At 34.3% G+C, this 20,251-nt stretch overlaps 1 protein-coding gene across 1 annotated transcript in view; it reads right to left on the bottom strand.

Moving 5' to 3' along the window:
- The window catches only part of ITFG1 (integrin alpha FG-GAP repeat containing 1), a 199,685-nt gene that overhangs the window by 1,297 nt on the left and 178,137 nt on the right, over positions 1 to 20,251 (bottom strand). Inside the window, 5 exon segments of the mRNA XM_037518077.1 lie at positions 3 to 93; positions 3,484 to 3,526; positions 3,529 to 3,565; positions 6,028 to 6,068; positions 6,071 to 6,151. Coding sequence (XP_037373974.1) covers positions 3 to 93; positions 3,484 to 3,526; positions 3,529 to 3,565; positions 6,028 to 6,068; positions 6,071 to 6,151 — 293 coding nt within the window.

The following is a 20,251-nucleotide window of genomic DNA, read 5'->3' as shown; positions in this document are numbered from 1 at the left end:
ATTATTGCCAAGATGAAGACACAGACACCGATGAGTGCTATAGCAGTGAGTAGAACAATGTTACTTGGTGTAAGGTACAGTTTGGCACTCCAGCTGCAGGTGAAAAACAGAAGAATTAAAATTACACATATAACTTAAATATAATAAAATTCTATTAGACCAAAATGTGCAAAACTGCTTAATCAGCCAATCCATTCATTAACTCATTCATCTATCTCTTTATTCATTATAAATAAGTGAGTCACTTTAGGACAGGGCTAAGGATATGGTCGATCCTGTGGGGTTCAGATTTACTCAGAGAATTAAAATAGAATAGGATTTTTGATGAGATGTTTTGATATTTTCCTTTGATCTTGTGAAAGCTATTCTTAAGTAAACTTATGCAAGGTGTTTTAGACAATCTTAGACATTGCACATCTTGATTAATTGTTGAATTTGAAATCTTGGACTTTAAGGCTATTATGTTATGATTTTGATAAGTTTTCTATATCATTTTATTTTTTGATCTGTATTCATAAAAGTACTATGACAACTAAAATCACCATATGTTCAAGTAGGTATAGATAGATGACATGCAAAACTACCATTTCTGTGTTATGTTTAGAGGGCTTACGTTACTACAATGACTCTTACATAAAGACCTCTTATGAACCACTTTTAGTCTTTCAATGTTAATGGCAATAAACAGCTTTAGCATAAATAGGATTAGTCTTCTTTCTAAACACTTAATACAGTACTTGTAAACTCTAAAAAGCCTGAAACCAAAGGTCTCTATAACGAACTTGTGGATGGTTACATACAAAGAACTTTTTGTTCTCCCTGAAATAGATAATAGTTATATTTTCACTTCAAAGTTTAATAAAGGTAAAATCATTCTAATGAATAGCAGTTGCGATTGACTTATTTTAGGTAATTAAAATTTACTGACCCCTAAAGTTAGCCTTTCGTCAATAAAATCTCAAATACACCTCAAACTAAAAATCAATTGTTTATTATGTACATAAATTTGAAAAGAGCATTTGTTGAGAAAGAGTGAGACATGAAAATATTGAGATAATGAAGAAAGCTAAAAACAAATTTTAGAATTCATAAGAGTAAGTAAACAGGATTAATTATCTGAAGTTATCTATCTTAATATTTTACCTCATATTTAAAAATTATTTCATGAGAATTTTTGAGTGTACTTTTAAAGATTTTAATCCAAGAATATAAAAATGTTGGCCAAAAATATTGAATGGAAGGGCAGTTTTTATTTTTATTTTAAAGATTTATTTATTTAGGCATACTAGAGCTGGGTATAGGCCAGAGGTGTGTGTTGGGGGGAACTGAGAGGATTCACCAGAGACAGAGTAGGAACAAAAACAGCAGACTGACTGAAATACACTGCTGAGGGGAGCAGCGGGTGAGTCAGGAAAGTCTGCTGTGCCATGTGGGTTGCTAACCTGGCCAGCCGGGGATTGAACTTGTGCTGCAGAGGCTGCAGATAGCTTCAAAGGTGCATCTTAACCCCTTGCACCACCAGGGAATCCTGGAAGGGCAATTTTTAATTTCTTGCCCAGAAGCATTCTTTTGTATCAATTTCTTATACACCATTCCAATATATATCTTGTTTTTAAAATAAAATTCATTGCTTATTATATGAATGTTTTCCTTTTTTTTTTTTTGCTTACCACTATTTTAATAGATTATTCTATGTCATGATTTTCCAACATGGTATAGAATTATCATAATTTATGCAGTTTTCTACTCATGATGCAGATTTTCTAGAATTTTTTTTCACATAACACTATCAAACATATGATGTGGACTTATTAGGAAAGTCTGAAATCAGACTAAAACTATTTCTATTTATGTTATTTCAAGCATGATGATGTTATAAAGTTGTTTTCTCTATTAAGTAGCTTGGTTCTAAGCCAATAAATCCACCATAAAATATATCCAGTGGTGTGCTGATAAACTGGCTCTCTAGAGGAAAAACCCAATCTATGGCATTTGCCAATTTTTATGGTGTAAATTTTCCCATCATGACTGATTTTAATGTGATCTCACTGAACAGAGTTAGAAGGAGATGCATATAATTCTAGCTCATGAAGTAGCATGAGCTATTCTAGAAAAGTATTGAACACATTCCATCAAAAAATTTAATAAACAACAAACAACCTGCATTTTGAGAAAGAAAAATAACATGCAGGACATCACTATTATATTTGCAGATGCACTATACTGTTCTCTTTGATTATTTTTTTAAAAGATTTATTTGATACAAAAGTTGGGATAACAGGCCAGAGGCGTAGGAGGGTGAGAGGATTCACCAGAGACAGACTGGGGGAGCAGACAGGCAGACCACAGAAATATACTGCTGAGGGGACAGCAGGGTGGACAGGAGAGGTCTGTGGCACCATGTGGGATTCTCACCACCAGCTGGGATTGAACCTGCACTGTTGAGGCTGCATGGAGCTCAACCCGCTGAGACACTGGGGAGGCCCTCTCTTTGATTAACTTTTAAATTAATATCAGGTCAGCCTCAAGAACAAATTGTATTCTTCCAATGAAATTTAATTATTTTTATTTTTATATTTTTTTTAAGGTAAATTGGCTTACAACACTGTATATGATTCAGAAATAAAGGATTCCATTTCCGCAGGTGTATATTACCACACCATGCCCATCACCAAGGCACCATAGTCTCTTTTCACCTACTTTTTTAAAAAGACAGACTCAAGCTAGTAAAGGAAAATGAACAAAGATAAATTAAGGATTTAGAGTTAAATGCTATATTAAAAGGAACATTCTGCTAATAAGGATAAAAATAACTACTATTCACTGAAAACTTATTGTCTCCCAGGCACTATATTAAAATATTCCATCTTTATCTTTATAGGTAGGTAATGTCATTCATTACAGTGTAGAAGTTGACTGTCAGACTTCTGAATCCCACAGTTACCCAGCAGTATATCTGAGTTTCTAGCCTAGATCTGTTAGACCCCCAAATTTTGTGCCTATTCTCAAAGCATTTACTAAAAAGACCAATGTTTATTACAATGTTCAGTATCTTAATGTTTTAGAATTTATAAACAGTAAACCTGAAAACCAGTTTCTTTAGTAGAATATGTATAAATCCCTAATTAGTTAACCTGCTGTTTTTTCCAATAAGGTTTAATGTATTCTTTATGAAAAATGTCAGAGATCTTCTATATAGATATGTCTCATCATTTAAGGTTGATGTAAGCAAATTAAGTGATAGCACATATGGGGACACAAACAGGAAGAGAGTTTTTTTTTTTTTTTTTGGGGACCCTGCTGCGCTGCCGCCAGGCAACGGAACCCGTGCTGCAGATGCTGCAGGCAGCCCCGCAGCGCGCGCATCAACCGCTGTGCCACCCGGATGCCGGGAAGAGAGAGTTTTTTAAGATGTCATAGTAGATGATGATTTAGATTGACATAATATTTGTTATCAAAATTAAGTTTCACCCAAGACATTACCTTCGAGGAACATTGTGAGGATATGGAATGACAATTAGTTGGAATTTGGAATGATTGCAGTCCACTCTTGTTTTCGTACAGTCTGGAAAAGGAATTTAAGAATATTTAACAATGAAAAATATCAAAAGATTCTAAGAAATAAAGAACCTCAACATAATAAAGGCCATATATTACAAACCTATAGCTATATACTATTTAATGGTGAAAAACTGAACCTTTCCTTGAGGTATCAGGAATAAGATAAGGATGCTCACTATCAGCACTACTTTTTAATTTAGTATTAGATTTAGAGCAATTATGCAACAGGAAATAAATGCAATCTAGGTTGGAAAAAGAAGAAGTCAGATATTATTTGAAGATGCTATGATATTATACATAGAAAAACATTAAGGAGTCCACCAACGAGCTATTAGAAACAATAAGTGAATAATGTAACATACAAAAATCTGTCAGCAACATAAAAATCTGTTGCTAGTTATATATATAAATGAGAAGAAAAATTAAGAAAATCATTTCATTCACAATCATTTCAAAAGAATCAAATACCTAGGAATTAATTGACAAAGGTGAACAACTTATATATGAAAACTGTAAGATGTTACAAAAGATTCAGATCATGACATAAGGAGATGGAAAGACATTCCATGCTCATGGATACTCAAAGTCACTATTCTTCCATAAGTGATATATAGATCTAATGCAATCCCCTTTAAAAATGGTAACAATATTCTTTAAAGAAAATTAGTAGAGAAAACGAATATTAAAAAATATGAAATTTATATAAAAACTTTTATAAAAGCCCTGAATAGCAAAAGCAATCTTGAGAAAAAAGGGAAGAAACAAAGGAATTGTTATTTGACTTTAAAGTATACTAAGAAGCAACAGTAATCAAAACAACATGGTTATTAGAATAAAAACACACATGGATCAATGGAACAGAACCAAAAGCCCAGTAATAAATACGTGTATATATCAACTATTTTTTATGATAAAGGAGCTGTGGGTCATACAGTAGGAAGAGGAACATCTCTTTAACAAATGGTGCTGGGAAATCTGGATGGCTACATATAAAAGAATGAAGTTGAATCACTCTCTAATTCATGCACAAAATAAATTGAAAATGGATTGAAGATTTAGATAAAAGATCTGCAGCAATAAATGTATAGAAGAAAATACTGGTGATACATTTCATGGCATTAATGATAAAGATGTTTTGGAGACTTTCCTTTCCATGGCAAGGAAAATAAGAGTAAAAGAAAACAACTTAGATTACCTCAAATTAAAAAGTGAAAGAAAATCTAAGTAGGTTAAGAAGACATTCCACTGAATGGAGAAAGTATTTACAAATTATACAACCAAAAAAGTGTCCATATCTAAGCATATAAAAAATTACACTTTTTAACAATAAAAACCCCAAAAACCCAATTAGTAAATAGGCAGTAGATCTGAACATGTAATTTACCAATGAAGAAATCCACAAAGCCAATAAATAAATGAAAAAATTTAGGTCAAAAGCACAATGAGGTATTGTTTCATGCTCCTGAAAATGGTGCATATTAAAAAGACCCCCAAATACAAATGCTAGAGAGGGATATAAAAGAAGAAACCTATTATAGTGTTGGTGGGAATGTAAACTGGCACGGCCATTTTTGAAAAGAGATCTGGATTTATCTGAAGAAAACTAAAATGGGAATACCATATAACCCAACAACCCCACTCTTGGGAATCTATCCAAAGAATATGAAATCATCAATTCAAAAATTGTATGCTCTGCAATGTTTGATGAAGCATTATTTTCATAACAAATATATGGGAACAACCTAAGTGTCCAATTATAGTGGACGGGGTCAAGAAGATGTGGTCAGTCCACACAATGGAACACTATCAGCTATAAGGAAAGACAAATGTTGCCATTTACAGAAAAATAGAAGGGGTTTGAGGCAATTATGACAAAGACAAATATTGGACATTTACATAGTGTACAATTTGACAAAGCAAAATACTTATAAAAATTAGTGGGCAATAATAAATGAAGTGATGTCATTCATTTAAATGAAATGTATTCTTTCATTTAAGGTATAAAATATATGCAGCTGCTGTACATATAATTCTGTCTCTATATAAAAGCAAGAATTATTTATTTTTACAATAAGAACACTCAACAGAGAATCCAATTTATACAGTGATTAAAAAAGTAAGAAACAAACTTACTTTTTGACTGAAATCCTAGGTATGGATTAAGCTACATTTACATATAGAAAGCCCAAATAGACTTTCTGTGCTCTGTTGGCAGACTTAAAATATTTTTTCATGTTAGTATGTTAGATGGTGAAAATGATAAGAGGAAAAAACAGGAAAGAGAAATAGGAAGTTGTGAGATTTATGGGAGAGGTGGCAGGAAACTACTTTCAAATTATGAAGTGCTATGTGTAAAAAAGCTTAGATCAATTATTTTATTTTAAAGGGAATAAAAATGTTTGAACCATTTGAATGTCAAATATTTAAAACACAGATTAGTTGTAAAAAAATAAAATTTTTACTTACCTTCTCTCCGGATGGACGGGGAATACCAACATAAAGATGTCAAAAAAATTTGCACTTCGACCTAACCCAAGTACATTGTATGGCAGTTGAAGAGCTAAATGTGCTGATTGGCTGAGTTGTCCAGCTACATATATTAAAAAAAAAAAAAAAAAAAAAAAGACAGTCTTTGGAAACAATATTCTTATCACATGTTAAAATGATGAAATGTTAAAAGTTTAGGTGTTAGAACTTACTTTTTAGGAATAAAAATGTGAAATGAAATGTTCATTAATAGTAATGATTTACTTTTAAAAGAAATGTTGCCTTTCTGAGATATTATTCACACACCATAAATATTACCCATTTAAAGAGTATAGTTAAATGGCTCCGAGTATGTGCAAAGAGTTGTTTTGACATAGCCACAATAATGTTTTAGAATATGTCATCACCCTAATGAGAAACTGTACTATTAGCAGTTACTTCTATTTCTGTTTTTGTTTATCTGGTAATGGCTAATAATTTTCATTCTGAGGGACACCTTTGCCACATACAGTATTTTGGATCAACAGATATTTTTCTTTCAGTATCATCCCATTGCTTCTTGCCTCTATGGTTTCTGATGAGAAATCAGCTGTTATCTTGAGACTCTCTTGTATGTGATGTGTTGCATCTTTTTGCTTTCAAGAGTCTCTTTGTTTTTTGATAGTTTGGCTGTGTCTCAGTGTGGGTCTCACTGAGTTTATTCTACTTGAGATTCACTGAACTTTTCACATTAATTATGCAGATTAATGTTTTTTATTAAATTTTGGTGGTATCAGCCTATTTGTTCAGATACTTATTCTGCCCTTTTCATCCTCTCTTTCCCATCTAAGACTCCTCTTATGCATGATGGGATCCACAGGTCTCTGAGGTTGTTCATTTTTCTTTTGTCTTTCTGAAACCAGATTGTATTGATCTTCCTGTCCAATTTAGATGACTTTGATTACTTTTTCTGGTCTATTTGCTATGTCTAGGAATTCCAGTCACAGTTGAATAGCAGTAGTGAAAGTGGATATACTTTTATTTTCTTTATTTTATAGAGTATACTTTACACATAATTCTGATTGTTAATACCATTGTAAGTAGGTTATGCTATAACTTAATATCTATAGTTACGTAACAAGGCAGTACAGGAGATGAATTCCATTGTAATAACTCCCATGCAATCTGTTTTTAGGCAAGATATTGAAGTCAGGTTCATTATTTAAAGTGCTAGATGTGAACTCTATCACAGCTTTAGCTTCATATGCATATATGCTGGCATAAAAGGCAGGAAGAGCAAAAAGGAAAATTCACTAACTGAAGAAAAAAGATTCACTGAAATTTTATCTTTCTTGGTGTGTGCTTGTGTCTGTGTGTGTTTCACTTTGAGATAAAAGAACACTGAATTTCATCTCCTTGCAAGGCCACAAAGAAATTTCATCTACTGGTAATGTTTGCAATTCATCTGGACCTGCCCTGGTTTGAGGAAAAATAACATCTCCATAAAAATGAGATAAAAGGACACATTCAAATAGCAAATATTTTACGTAACTTTAGAGAAACCATGGCTCTTCTTGGGAGAGAAATCTGTTCACAGCTTTGAAACACTACTGCATTGAGATCGCAGCTGCATGCTGGGAAACGAGCAGCTGCACAGGCTGGGCTTCTAGGTGCCGGGTGCTCAGCCCCCAGCATTGTATGGGTGCTGGAAACTAGACTTTTGGAGGGACATCATAATGTAGCATATGTAGATGGTGAACTAGAATGCTGTCCACCTGAAATCTATAAATGTTAGAGACCATTTAGTGCTTTGATAAAAATTTTAAAACAAAACAAAACTAACTACGCTGACATTAATAAAATGGAGGTGAAGAACACCAAAAGAGGACAAAATATAAAAACTAAATAAAAAACTTCAGTAAGCAATAATAAAAGAATTGGTGGCTACTGAATGCTTATTATGTGCCAAAAACTGTGCTAAGTACTATTATTTATGTTATTAATTAACAATAATTATTATCTTCACTTTACATGGGGAATTGAGAGATTAAGCCACTTCACCAAAAAATTAAAATGTAGTGCTGGGATTTTACTTTTGGCAACTTAATTCCAATCCAGCACCCTTTGTCACTCCCTGTGGTCTTGTTTCAGTTGAAAAAGAAGTATAATATTTGTCTTATTGCTGTATGAACAGGACACTGAATGATATAAAATAACCCCTGCAAACCATTTATTCATTTCTTTTACTGCTTGCCTTTCTAAATATTTGTGGGCTACTAGTATATGATCTGGAAATCTGTAACATTTTATACATAGTCATTCCAGTCACCATGACATTTACTAGATTTGTAATACAGGCTCTGGGGCGATAATTCATGATTGTGGCACTGAGTGTTGGGCCCTATGTTTCTGTTCTATATGTAAAGCCCGGGCTAATATGCAAGTATTTTGAGAGAGGAGGCTGGCTAATTTTTTTGATCTTCTGTTATAGGCACCAAATCGATGAGGAAAGGTTAGTCTAATTATATCAATGTAGCTTATGATCATAAAAAAGAAAATACTCTGGATATAGACGAACTCTTGACTTACACTAGAGTAGTTAGCTTATTCTATAGATATTAAGCAGCTAGACCAGGCACTCTGTGACCGTAGCAGCACTTTAATCAATGTCATCAAATCATAAATCAAAGACATGCTAATTTAATGTCACTATATAAATATTTGTTTTTTAATAACCCTGCTTAGCAATCAGCTCAAATAAGAAATAGACTGTCTTTATAGAAAAGAAAATGCATGTAGAGGAAGTGGTTAATACTTTTAAAAGTAATTTGTATTAACTAGGTAGTCTAGAATATGGATCCAGAAAGAAAGATCCTGCATTATTCTAAGTGAACCGTATATGGAGATTTGTGAGACAACTTGCTCAAACGCCAAATTCCTGGTTATCAGAAGAGGGACTATAGTTTTTATGGAAAACTGTCCACCCAGGGCTCCTGGAAAACGTCTTACAACTATGATTAGCCTTGTTTCCTTGGGAGTTGATGGGTAGCCCACTGATACTTTACTGTTATTTCTTTGAATATTTTGAATTATGTTTGAACTCAGCTTCTCTATAACTGACAAGGACAAAGTGATGAAATATATGGTAGAGCTCCTCCCAGTCTGAAAATAAGTCCATGAAAGAAGGTGCTTACATGCGTCCGGTCCAGTGACTTACTTATTTTTATACCTATTCCCCGTGCACAGCATCGTGGTCACAGATAAGAGGCACTTGGAAAATGTCTGTAGTACTAAACTGAAGTTTTGGTAGTAAATAATAAAGCTTAATTTGTACGTGTTTAACTTTGGTTTTCCTTGAAGTATTAAAATATGCTCTATATCAATGATTACTACCAGTGGGCTTTGAACAATAGCATGATATCAGTTTAAAGAAGGGAACTTGAACAAATGTATTTCTTACCACAGGATACTCATGATGTGGTATTAAGGAAAGCAAATAGGATTTGAATACCAAAGGTGGTATTCAAAGACTGGTCTGCTTGATCTTTAGATAGCCCACTGTCCTCCTCTCTAAGCGTTAATTTGTTTATTCATTCACCTAAACATATATTGGATATACACTATATACCCTTTATACAGAGATGAAAAAGACCACCTGGTCCTAGAGATTCTTAAGAAAGTAAAACAGAAAAATATAACTGAATATTTCTTCACCTATAAAATTAGAATTACAATATCACCCAGGCATAATTTTGGCGAGGCAATTGATTACAATAGTGCTTAACTTTTAATGTATTTGATAGTCATTGAAAATGGAAAAACACTATATTTTAATATATCATATATCATTAGTCATATGGTCTTTTTTTTCCTTAGGTTTTTTCAACTTGCTATTTATTCTTAAAAAATAATGTAACACCAATTTCTCATGGTAGTTTTTTCTAATTTTTCTTTTGAAATCAATCAGGAAGCTTGAACCCTGATTCAAGTTTTATCTGTAAACTTGTTTCCCAGCTACAGATTTAAGGTGTGATTTTATTTTTTTGTCAAATTATATATAATTCACATGCAACAGAGGGTATTACTTTGAAGTCTATGACTCAGTGCTTTTTAGTAATTTACAAGGTTGTACAACTGTCACCACTGATTCCAGGATACTTCATCACCAAAAGGACCCTGTACTAGCAGTGATTAGCAGTCACTTCCCATTTCTTCCTCTCCCCAATTTCTGGAAATCCCTCAGTTCCTTTCTACCTTTATGGATTTGCCTATTGGGATATTTTATATAAATTGAAACATATAATATGCAGCCTTTTGTGTCTGGCTTATTTACTTGAAATGTTTACAGGTTCATCCAAATTAAAATATTTCATCTTTTTATCACTGGATAAAAAAAATTATATGTATATATATTCAAGTTTTATCTGTTATATATAGAAATATATACATATAGAATAGAAATATATATAGAATATATAGATATATATAGAATAGAAATATATACAGATAAAACTTGAATATATACATATATACATTTTATCCAATGATACAGATCTCTATATCACCATTCATTAGCATTTTATCCATTCATTAGCTGATGGACAATGGTTCATACACACTTTTTAGTATTATGAATAATGTTGCTATGATATTCATGTACCAGTTTTTTATGTAACATATATTCTTGATGTTCTTGGGAATACATCTAGCAGTGGGATTAATGAATGGTTCATTCCTCTCTCCGGAATCAAGTAGTGTGACTTTGATAGCTGTTCTTCTATTGCTTAATGCGCATAAGCACTTAATGAAGGAATGATAAGTCATTTCCATTGCATGTGAAAAATAATGCAAAGGGAAACAATAAAATAAATCCACAACTCTCATAAAGCCAAATTGCATTGCCTGTGGAGGTCTAATTTAATGGCTAGTGCTCCTGTACAGAATTGCATTAGGAAGGTAAATTTTTCTCAGGTTATGTACAATTATATTCAGCAGGATTTAATCTCTGGATTAAAAAAAAAAAACTCTGGTTTCCAAAGTGGATGATGTGGTATAAATGATCTAATTGGGAAAGCCTGGCTTATGCTTTAGTGTATTCCATTTGCCATGATGAAGAGCTATACTTCTCTGAGGGACAAACCAATGGGTTACAGCAAAGCTATAAGCTCTGATCATTAGTAGTTACAAAAAGCACAGGAGGAAAAAACTGCCTAGTTCTGAGACTAGGGAATAAGACACATAGTTACTTAATAAACTAAAGGTGAGAAGAGGATGTTTCAGTACCAAATAGCAAAATAGGCTATTTTTACTGAAACGTGATTTTAAAATAAATGCTCATTAGACTAGGTAGCTGTCACATGTTAGTCAACTTGCAGAGACCTGGAGGCAATTGCTTTGCTATCAATAGAAATAAAACACAAAAATACCATATACTTTTTCCTTTACCAAAATAATTTCTTTCATAGACACCTTCTTCCTAGAGAACATAAAAGATGTGACTGTCAGTAAGCAAGTTCTTTTAAACTCCCAAGTTCTCACCTTCTGCTCTCCTATATTTCTTTCCCTTTCCTGTCTACTTAAGTCTGCGCTGCCCTAACACACTTTTTCATCAGTGTTGACAGGTCTATCTCTGTAAATTCTTTCATATTTGGTTTTTACACAAAACAGAATGTATTCCTTTTAGTGGGTATGAAACAGTACAAAACAGTACAAAAGAAGGTCAAAGAGCTCCAGAGGGTATTAAGGGACAGTGATCAGGGTTGGGGGACAGTTCACTGTCAGCGGGTTCTCACCTGCACTCACAACTGCAAGACCACTCAGGTTCAGGGTCCAGCAACAACAGGGTTTATTTAACAAAGATAAGATTGGGGAAAATGAAAGAGGTTTTGAGGCCACAAGTGGTTGGTTATCTCATTCTAGATAGTGTCCCCAATATTTTGAAGTCCCAAACAAAGGCCACTTATGGAAGAAGAGATGTCATGCAGCCCACCAGCAGCAGCCTGAAGGCTGGGCCTGACGAGGGACCACACAGTGAGAAACTCAAAGGCACCAGAGGTGGTGCCAGAGAACCAGAGGCTGTGATTAGCTTATTGAGATTCTGGACAGAGTACATAGGTGCTCCTTGCAGGCCATGTCAGAGGCAGGGCTGGAGGCAGGTGCAGCGGCTGAGTCTACAAAGGCCTATGGAGATGTGGAAGTCCAGAGGTCTGGAAATCTGTAAGTCCATGGAGGTCTGTTGAATACTATAGAGGTGCCTGATGCTTCTCCTTCTTCAGAGGTCATCTGCTGAATCCTTCTTCAAAGATGGTTGACAAATGCTTCCTTTTTGAAGGCTGGAAACAGGGTCCTTCTTTCTTTGCAGGCTGGGAGCAGAAGTCTTCTTTGAAGGTGGTCTAACAAATGCTTCTTCTATCCTTGGAGGCTAGTTTCAGACTGAACCAAGTTGGCTCTTGCTTCAGGGTCCCACCCTACAAGTTGGATTGGATCATCTTCAATCCTAAGCATGTGATTAGACTGTTCATCACTAGTCACTCTGTTTTCCATTTGTCTATCTAAATAATTAACTAATGAATGATTGAACCTGTCTCTAGAGTGGAGTCTTAAGAAAGAAGTAGGATTCCATATTATCTACAACATTTCCAGGAATTTGCTGTTCTATATAACTAGGATACTAGAGATTTTCCTCCATATATTTAAGGAATATTCAAGATATTGTAGCAATCAAGGTGTTTTTTGATTGTCAAATTACTGTCTCTTAGTTTTGCTTCTAAATAAAGTAATATTTCCTGTATTTTGACTTTTCTTATGCTGCTTTGCATTTCTTTGTGGTCATTTCTTCTGATCCATATCGTACCAATCCTTCCAATGAAGACTTCCTTCACAAAGTGATTTAAGGAGATATTTAAAAATATATATGTCTAGTTCTTGATGGTAGTAACTACATCCAGAAATTATTTAGTCTCCTGAGAAATCTTTCATTAGGGTTTATCATGTTATTACTTTTGGTTTTCTTTCTCCAAATAAATGGCAGGTTTTTTTGAGAATAATGAAAATATTTTGTACTTCTTGTTTTTAGATGTTCAATAAATATTTTAAGGTAATGATAATAGAAATAAATCTTTTCAGAGCAAACCACTATCATAGTGGTGTTTACTGTCCACATGCATAGTCTCCACCAATTTTATTGCAACTGAAAAAAAAATAGCTAATGAGAAAACCCTAGTTAATATGAACTACTTTTATGCCTGAAACATTTAACATAAAATAGTACATATTTTTCTTTACGTGTTTTCCATGTAGACTACATTTTCCCATTTTAATTGCTAAAATAATTTCTATTGTTAATGAAATGCTGTTAATCATTTTTCTCAATTAATTTAGGAGTCAACCATGAGTATCAATGGGTAGGACTATGATATAAAGGCACTTGTTTTTTCATCCTAGGTGATTTGCTAGAAGTTGTACTACGATCTTAGTAATCTTTTTTATTTTACTAAGTCAAAGTAATTATATGGGAATGATGATGTTAAAACATTCAGTTCTGAAAATATACCACAGAAAATAAACCAGTTGCATTTTTTTTTTAAAAGATTTATTTATTTATTTATACAAGCACTGGGTACAGTCAGAAGTGCGGGAGGGTGAGAGAATTCACCAGAGCCAGAGCAGGGAACAGAACAGACAGACTGTAGAAGTACACTGCTGAGGGGAGCAGTGGGCGAGTCAGGAGAGGTCTGTTGTGCCATGTGGGACCCTTGCCTGTGGCCGGGGATCGAACTGGCACTGCAGAGGCTGCGGGCAGCTTCGCAGCCCAGCGCTCAACTGCTGCGCCACCCAGGGAGGCCCATAAACCAGTTGCATTTTTAGTTACTGGTCCTAATAAAGTGAATTAAAGTTTAACTCACTGTAATCCAAAACATACCATCTCACAATTAAGTACTATAAAACCTTTTGCTCATTAATCAGAAATTCCTTCATTTTCAGTTCTATGATACACTATTCTTGGACATTACCATGTCCCCCTTTCACACACATGAGAATCACACTGCCAACTTTCCCAGTTCTCCAGCTTGTAGATGGCAGATTGTGGGATTTCTCTGTATGTGTATACGCACATGCACACACACACATGTGTGCACACAGAGTCATGCATCACTTAGCTATGTTTAGTCAATAACACATATGACAGTGGTCCCAATGGGCTAAATATTTAGCCTAGGTGCATAGCAGGCTATACCATCTAGGTTTGGGTAATTATACTTTGTCATTTGCATAATGAGAAAATCACCTAATGACACATTTCTCAGAATTATCTTTGTTGTTAAGTGATGCATGGCTACAGCATTCCTATTCACTCTGTTTCTCTTCAGAACCCTAATGAATCAATAAACAGCTGTCTGGTAACACTGCATAAATTAATTTTCACTAGGCAGATGACTATTTTTATTTCATAAGTTTAGAAAGTGAAATATGTTATATAAATCAAGACTGCTAAGAGTAAGGTCAAGACACTTTAAAAAAGAATTTTGGGATATTGATTCAACAGCGCTATGCTGATAACTGTGGAATAGATTGTGTTTCAAGTAAGGTGAGGATGAACAAGTCTGAGGTTGTCTCTGTAACACCCAAGCTCCTCCTCCCCCCACCCCACATCTGCCACTGCCACTCTCTTGATTGAGAACTTAAATCTTGTAGCAACAAGAACTGGCAAAGTTAAAGTTGGAGGTATAAAACTTACAGGCGAGAAAGTTTTCCCATTAATTTTTCTTCTGGATCAAAATCACTCAGGCTGAACTTTCCTCTTTGCTAAACTACTATAGCAGATGAATGTTTCCCTGTTGCTTCTGTGAAGTGTAACTGAAAAACTTGAACACTTAAATGGAGAGACCATGTCTAGAGACATTTTTGATTGTCATGATAGAGCTGTCACTGGCATTCTATAATAAACAGAACAATACACACCAAAATTTATCTGGCCCAAAATGTCAGTAATGCTTATTTGAGAAATCTTGATACAGACTATAAAACTCACAAAATTATAAAACTCATGAATATGCAGTTATGATTCTAAACTTCTGTGAATATTTGGATTCCATGCCCTCTTTCTATTACCTTATGTAAATAGTAACATTATTTGCCAAGTATTTTATGGTGCTGCAAGCTGAGAGATGAATTAGGAAAAGATTTGAAAGTTGAGGAGCTTATATTTTAAAGGGAAAATAAGGACAGGCACATCTAGATGGTTTTGGGCTCATTTTCTCCTACCTTTTAATTGCAAGGAACTGGCTCAGCAAGTCTGACTTAGATAATAAAGGAACAGGCTAATAGTTAGAGAGGCTCTTCCTTTCTAACAGGTCATTTCCCTTAACTAAGAGGCTTTCTCTTCATCTTGATAGTACACATTTTCTTCCAATATCCATATAAAATATAGGCTGTTATAAAGGATCTGGACATTTTATCTTCTAGAGAAGCACTTTCCTGGTGCATCCCACTACAGTTGATTCAAGTGTTCCTGACTGCAAGAGAGAGAAAGGGGCAGGGACTCTGGGCATTCTATCATTCGCTACCTGTCAATGTTCATTAAGGCTTATTTTACTTTACACTACTTGGCACAAGTCCTGACTATGTGCATACTTTCTTTGCATACGTCAGACAAGTAGAGAAGCAATTCAAAGAGCTATAATAGAAATATAAACAAATATAGGCAAACCTAGAAGCTTTCAAGTGCAAAAAGTATTTCTGTAGCTAAGTTACTGAATTTATTATCTGCAGGAGCATTTAGGGGGGATAATGATGATAATAATGATAAGTACTTTAGAAATTACTCTGAACTTGTAAAGCCACATAGTTTTACAGTGACTGCTGGAGTGATTAAGAAGACTAAATGACTCAAAGACTTTCAGTTTGTAAGGCAACAAATTAGTTGTTTTGAAGTTTCTGTGATGGCAGCTGGGTGAGTAAGGGTGAATCTTTGGCATTGTTAGAGTAAGTGTGGTTCAAATGATTTTGCCATAATAAGTGGACAATTTATTGGGAATAAAAAGGCTAATTATTTATGTGTTAAACTTATGTTTTTAAAAAGGTATGTAAAAATGAACCTTGTATATTTTCTTAGGGCTTTTTATTTTTATTTTTAACTGTAGTAAAATACACATATCAAAATTAACAATCTGTGATGTTAATTTTATCGGTCAATTTACTAGGCTGGATGCCCAGACTGTTAGTAAAACATTATTTCAAGGTGTGTCTGTGAAGCTGTTTCAACTAAGTAACAAGGTTTGCCCTCTCCAGTGCAGGAGGGCATAATTCAATCCTTACAGAGACTGAATAAACTGAGGGGGTGGGGGTGTTCGGGGAGAATTTGCTTTCTGCTTTAAGCGGGAGATTCATTTTTCCTTGCCCTAAGATACTAGCTCTCATGGTTTTTAGGGACTTTGGATAGACAGCTTTCCTGGTTTTCCAGCTTGCAGTCTGTATACACACACACAAACACACACATACACACAGAGTCATGCATCACTTAACAATGTTTATAGTCAATAATCAATAACGTATGTGGTCTCAATAGGTTATGCCATATAGCCTAGGTAGGCTAAACCACCTAGGCTTGTGTGAGTATACTCTGATATTTGCACAATGATAAAATTGCCAAATGACACATTTCTCAGAACATATTCCCTGTCAAGGGAGGTATGACTATATATATATATATATTATATATATTTAACTCCTTCCAGTTCTATTTCTCTGCAGAACCCTAATACACCATTTCATCCATTTTTAAGTGTATACTTGAATAGTTTTAAGTACTTTCAATGTTGTGCAGCCATCACTTCTATTAATCTTTAGAAATCTTCATCTTGTAAAACTGAAACACTGTACCCATTAAACATTAACTCCCATTCCACCAGTCCCTGGCAATGGCCATTCTACTTTTTGTATCTGTGAATTTGACTACTGTAGATACTTCATATAAGTGGAGTCATGCAATATTTGTTCTTTGGTGACTGATTTTACTAAGCATAATGTCCTGAAGACTAATGCATTATTATAGCATATGTCAGAATTTCATTCCTTTTTAAGGCTGAATAGTATTCCACTTTAGGTCTAGTCCTCATTTTGTTTATCTATTCATCTGTCAGTGGACATTTGGTCGCTTCCATCTTTTGTCTGTTGTGACTAATGCTGAATGAATATACAAATAGCTTGTGGAGAATTTGCTTTTAATTATTTTTGGATATATACCCAGGAGTGAAGTTGGTAGATCATACGGTAATTTTATGGTTCAGACTACTATAACTCTTTAGACTGATATAACAAAATACTGTAGACTGGGTAGATATAAACAACAGAAATTTATTTCTCACAGTTCTGGAGACTGGGAGGTTCAAGATCAAGATACCAGCATGGCTGTGTTCTGGTGAGGGCCTTGGTTCATAGCCTTTTCATTGTGTCCTAACATGGTGGAAGGGGTGATGGAACTCTCTAAATCCTCTATTATAATGACATAAGTTCCATTCATGAGGACAGAGCCCTCATGACTTAATTACTTCCCAAAGGTCATATTACCTAATATCATCACACTGGGCATTAGGATTTCAACATACTTATTTTTGAGAGACACAAAACATTCAACCTATAGCAAGCAAATATATAAGCTTTCTAATTTCTCCACATTCTTGCTCACACTTGCTACTTTCTGTTTTTTGGATAGTGTTCATCCTATCCATGGGAGATAGAGTTCATCCTATCCATCCTATCATGGGAGTGAGGTAGAAATTCACTGTGGCTTTGATCTGTATTACCCTAATGATCATTAATGCTGAGCACCTTTTCATGTATTTATTAATGATTGGTATATCTTCTTTGAGGATTACGAATTCAAGTCCTATGCCTTTTTCTAACCAGTGTAACTGAGCACCCCTATATGATCTAAGATTTTGTTTGAGGCAATGCCTGTATATCAGTGCTTTCCTATTGTTTCATTTAATCATCACAAGTGCATAGCAGCCTTTAAAACAACGATTCATTCATAGGGTAGAGTTTGAAAAGAATATTAGGAGAATATTATAAAAAATTAATGTATCAGATGGAACAACAGACATTTAAAAATTTATTTAAAAGGTTTTAATCTGTATATTTTTGTTTATATTCTCCAAATTATGTTTATTGAGGTAAAGTAGTTTACATCTTTGTATCTGCTCTGGGAGTTATAGGTTCAAACTTCACATCCTGCCCACCATCAGTGCCCAGTCTTCCACCATATTCTCTTGCAGTCCTATCCTTCCTCACTCCCACCCTACCACCTTCTCCCTCTGGTTGCCTCAATTTTGCAGTCAAATGTTAAGATTTTATTATTGGCATGGTTTTGACTGACCTTTTATCATGTTCTCTATATTCTATATGTAAATAAGTCCACCCTATATTTGTCTTTCTCTTTCTGACTTGTTTCACTTAGTATTATTTTTCCAGTACCATCCATGTTGTCATAAATGGCAGTTCATATTTTATAGCTGGGTAGATTCCATTGTACACATACAACATATTTTTCTGATTCACTCCTCTGTCCTTTGGCACTTAGGTTGTTTCAATAACTGAGTTATATTAAATAGGGTGGCAATGAACATAGCAGTACATCTATCCCTTAGAATTAATGTTTCTGTATTCTTCAGTTAGATATCTAGGAATGGGCTTTCTGGGTCATATGGTGGTCCATTTTTAATCTTTTGAGAAACCTCCATACAATTTTCCATAGAGGCTGGCCCAGGCTACATGACCACAACAGCATTCCTTTTTCTCTACATCCTTGCCAACATTTGTTATTTCCAGTCTTTTAATGAGGACCATTTACATGGGAATGAGATAGTATCTCATTGTGGTTTTGATTTGCATTTCTCTGATCATAAGTAATGATGAAAGTTCTCTAATCTGAAAACTATGCCTGAATTTGCAATATGGTTGAATAACCTTCTTTTTCTGGTTTTAATGATAAGAAATCGTTCACACCAGTCTTATCTCCTTTCCTAAACTACTCAAATACATTAAATAGTATCTTTCTTGGTGAAATAGTTTATCTCCTATAAATGAACAACCAATTTTATCTCATCCATGAAATTATTCAGATATCACTAAAAGAGATTACTAAAATAGCTATTGATTAAATTATGAGTACTTCCTGTTAGCTAGTTTAATATAGACGAGTAACAAAAGCCTCATATAAACATTTGGTGGGAACATTCTTTGGTATTCAGTGTTCAGTATTCAGCCCAAACTAGTATCATTTTCTAACCTTTGAATATAAGTATGCTATTTCTGCATTGCACAATAAAACTGCCAATACTAAAAAGTTTTAAAAAGTAGCTTTGCTTAGAAATAAACAGAAGGAGAAAGATTAAATATTGGATAGTATTACTTATTTGTGGAATACAAAGAAGCCAATCAAAGGGTCAAAGCAGACATTGAACCAACCCTTGAAAATTGACCATAGCTCTGAGGCCACCAGAGGGGCAGTACGAGGGGGAGGGTTGAGAATGGGGATGGGGGGAGAGAACAGTGGACTGTGATGGAGGACTTATGGGTGCTTTGGTGGTGGGAGAGCTAAGGTGACCACACCTGAGGGGAGAAATCCTATACTGTCAATGACACATTTAACAAAAAAAAAACTTCGTATATTTTAATTGTAAATATGGTCAAGTTCTTTGATTACAATGAATTTAATTATAGTCTAATTTGAAACATAACTCCTTTGGTTTTAAATGAATAATGTTAAGAAATATCTATCTTTTAGGGTGAATTTATTATCTTTACAATGCATTAGGAAAATGGACATCTACTTTATTACTGAATCAAGGAAGAAAGAAATGCATGAGCAGAAATACCAGGATCTTAACTTTTACTTATTGTACTGGGGACATCTCTTCTCTTCCTTATGATCTATCTATATATAGTATTTTAATGCAGATTTATTTTTATGTACATAAATATAAAAAAACTTTATGTAGTTCATACAGTTGACAGGGAATTTCACATCTAGTACTATAAAGGAGACTCTTCATGGAGAATGCTTAACATAGTGCTGGGATAGAGTAAAGTACTAACCAATATTGGTCATTATTACTTAGGAATTGTCCTCTAGTACTAGATCACAAAAGATACTGATGAATTCACTTAGGAACAAACATCAAGCAATGTGTTAGAAACATTGGGTCCTAGAGTCTTTTATTAT

Source organism: Talpa occidentalis, unplaced genomic scaffold (assembly GCF_014898055.3).
Source record: "Talpa occidentalis isolate TD23 unplaced genomic scaffold, MPIMG_talOcc4v2.1 talOcc4.17, whole genome shotgun sequence".
NCBI lineage: Eukaryota > Metazoa > Chordata > Mammalia > Eulipotyphla > Talpidae > Talpa > Talpa occidentalis.
The sequence above is the reverse complement of the archived record's forward strand: the minus strand, read 5'-3'. Positions and strand labels throughout refer to the sequence as shown.